This window comes from Ochotona curzoniae, unplaced genomic scaffold, assembly GCF_017591425.1.
Source record: "Ochotona curzoniae isolate NIBS_2020 unplaced genomic scaffold, NIBS_Ocur_1.0 scaffold_3171, whole genome shotgun sequence".
NCBI classification, from domain to species: domain Eukaryota; kingdom Metazoa; phylum Chordata; class Mammalia; order Lagomorpha; family Ochotonidae; genus Ochotona; species Ochotona curzoniae.
This window is the reverse complement of record NW_024467104.1, coordinates 1753374-1755510: the sequence shown is the minus strand read 5'-3', so window position 1 is coordinate 1755510 and position 2137 is coordinate 1753374. Positions and strand designations below refer to the sequence as shown.

Here is a 2137-nt window from a genome sequence, read left to right as displayed (position 1 = left end):
CAATTTGGTCCACTTGCCCAGTGACAAAAAGGAAAAAAAAAGTGGGCTGTGACTTGAAGATCTTAAGACTCACCAGTGAGGGGCTGGGCTGGAGGTGGGAGGAGGGAGTGCCTGGAGTGTCCGAGGAGACAGACCCAGGAGGGTGCAAGGAAGTGTCACAGCTGAGACTGGGGCAGGGCCCAGCGAGCGGAGGCCAGTCTGCAGGACAGAGGCCCCCTACTCCTCGGGGTCTGGCAGTCAGAGGCCACCCCTCGGACTGTGTGTGGGGACGGTTCGGGGCACCGTGTTCCCTTCTCGTCCCCAGGCTCACCCTGGAAGCTCAGGGTGCCTGCTGAGTTGGTGAGGGAACCACAGAGCTGATCTCCGAGGAAGGACCTGCCTGTCTCTCTCTCCGTTCCCCAGCATGGAGGAAGGTGGTGATTTTGACAACTACTATGGGGCGGACAACCAGTCTGAGTGTGAGTACGCAGACTGGAAGTCGTCGGGGGCCCTCATCCCTGCCATCTACATGCTCGTCTTCCTCCTGGGCACCACGGGCAATGGCCTGGTGCTCTGGACCGTGTTTCGGACCAGCCGTGAGAAGAGGCGCTCGGCCGACATCTTCATCGCCAGCCTGGCGGTGGCCGACCTCACCTTCGTGGTGACCCTGCCGCTGTGGGCCACTTACACGTACCGGGACTACGACTGGCCCTTCGGCACCTTCTCGTGCAAACTCAGCAGCTACCTCATCTTCGTCAACATGTACGCCAGCGTCTTCTGCCTCACCGGTCTCAGCTTCGACCGCTACCTGGCCATCGTGAGGCCGGTGGCCAACGCTCGGCTGAGGCTGCGGGTGAGCGGGGCAGTGGCCACGGCGGTCCTGTGGGTGCTGGCCGCCCTCCTGGCCATGCCCGTCATGGTGTTCCGTACCACCGGGGACCTGGAGAACAGCACCAAGGTACAGTGCTACATGGACTACTCCGTGGTGGCCCCCTCCAATTCGGAGTGGGCTTGGGAGGCGGGCTTGGGGATCTCATCCACGGCTGTGGGCTTCGTGGTGCCCTTCACCATCATGCTGACCTGCTACTTCTTCATCGCGCGAACCATCGCCAGTCACTTCCGCAAGGAACGCATCGAGGGGCTGCGGAAGCGGCGCCGGCTGCTCAGCATCATCGTGGTGCTGGTGGTGACCTTCGCGCTGTGCTGGCTGCCCTACCACCTGGTGAAGACGCTCTACATGCTGGGCAGCCTGCTTCACTGGCCCTGCGACTTTGATCTCTTCCTCATGAACCTCTTCCCCTACTGCACCTGCATCAGCTACGTCAACAGCTGCCTCAACCCCTTCCTCTACGCCTTCTTCGACCCCCGCTTCCGCCAGGCCTGCGCCTCCATGGTGTGCAGGGACTCGCTCCACGGCGGCAGCGGGGAGAAGTCGGGCAGCTACTCTTCGGGGCACAGCCAGGGGCATGGTCCCAACATGGGCAAGGGCGGAGAGCAGACGCAGGAGAAGTCCATCCCTTATAGTCAGGAGACGCTGGTGGTGGACTAGGGCTGGGCGCGGCGGGGAGCCTGGAGCCCTCAGCCTGCCCCAGCCTCTCCCGGATCTCTGAGGAGCAAGTGGCGTGCTGCCCAGCCCTCTTTCCCCTGCTCCCTGTCTTGGGTTTGTCCTCCTCTTGCTCTGCTACATTCTTTCTCAGAGGTTGGTGGTGTGGTCGGAAGGGAGGCTGAGGCCAGCCGATCCTTGCTCAGTCACTCAGTGCACACCTGTCTGAACCCTCCTGGCTCGCTCAGAAGCCGTTTGATTTTTCTTCTCTTTTTCTGCAAGGTCAATGCTCAATCCTTTTTCTCTGGGCTCCAATCCCCTCTGTCCTGTCCGTCTCCTGCCCTCACACCCTCCTCTCGTGCCTACACACACCTCTCTATGCTGAAGGGCCCGAAAAGTTAACAATCCTGAAAGTTGCCAAGACTGACCCTATCTGTCTTGCTTTCTGGGGAGCAAGTTAGCAAACAAGCTGGGGTGTGAGCTGTGTGTTGGCCACAGTCCCTGGGGCGAGGAGCTCCAGGATACCCTTCTGAGTTAGATCAGTTCACTGTCGGTTCAGGCACCCGGGTTAGAGAGATCCCCAAAGAGAAAGAGCCACCTGCCCTCTCCGACATC

The 2137-nt window shown here is 60.8% G+C and overlaps 1 protein-coding gene across 1 annotated transcript; it reads left to right on the top strand.

The window, feature by feature from the left end:
* Nucleotides 1-403: 403 nt before the first annotated feature.
* Nucleotides 404-1528, top strand: APLNR (apelin receptor). The gene has a single exon (XM_041004237.1). It carries the CDS (start codon nucleotides 404-406, stop codon nucleotides 1526-1528), a length of 1125 nt encoding a protein of 374 aa, XP_040860171.1.
* The last annotated feature ends 609 nt before the right edge of the window (nucleotides 1529-2137 follow it).

What these genes read in the sequence shown, in the direction of transcription:
- APLNR (XM_041004237.1), top strand. Translation starts at nt 404, where the DNA reads ATGGAGGAAGGTGGTGATTTTGACAACTACTATGGGGCGGACAACCAG.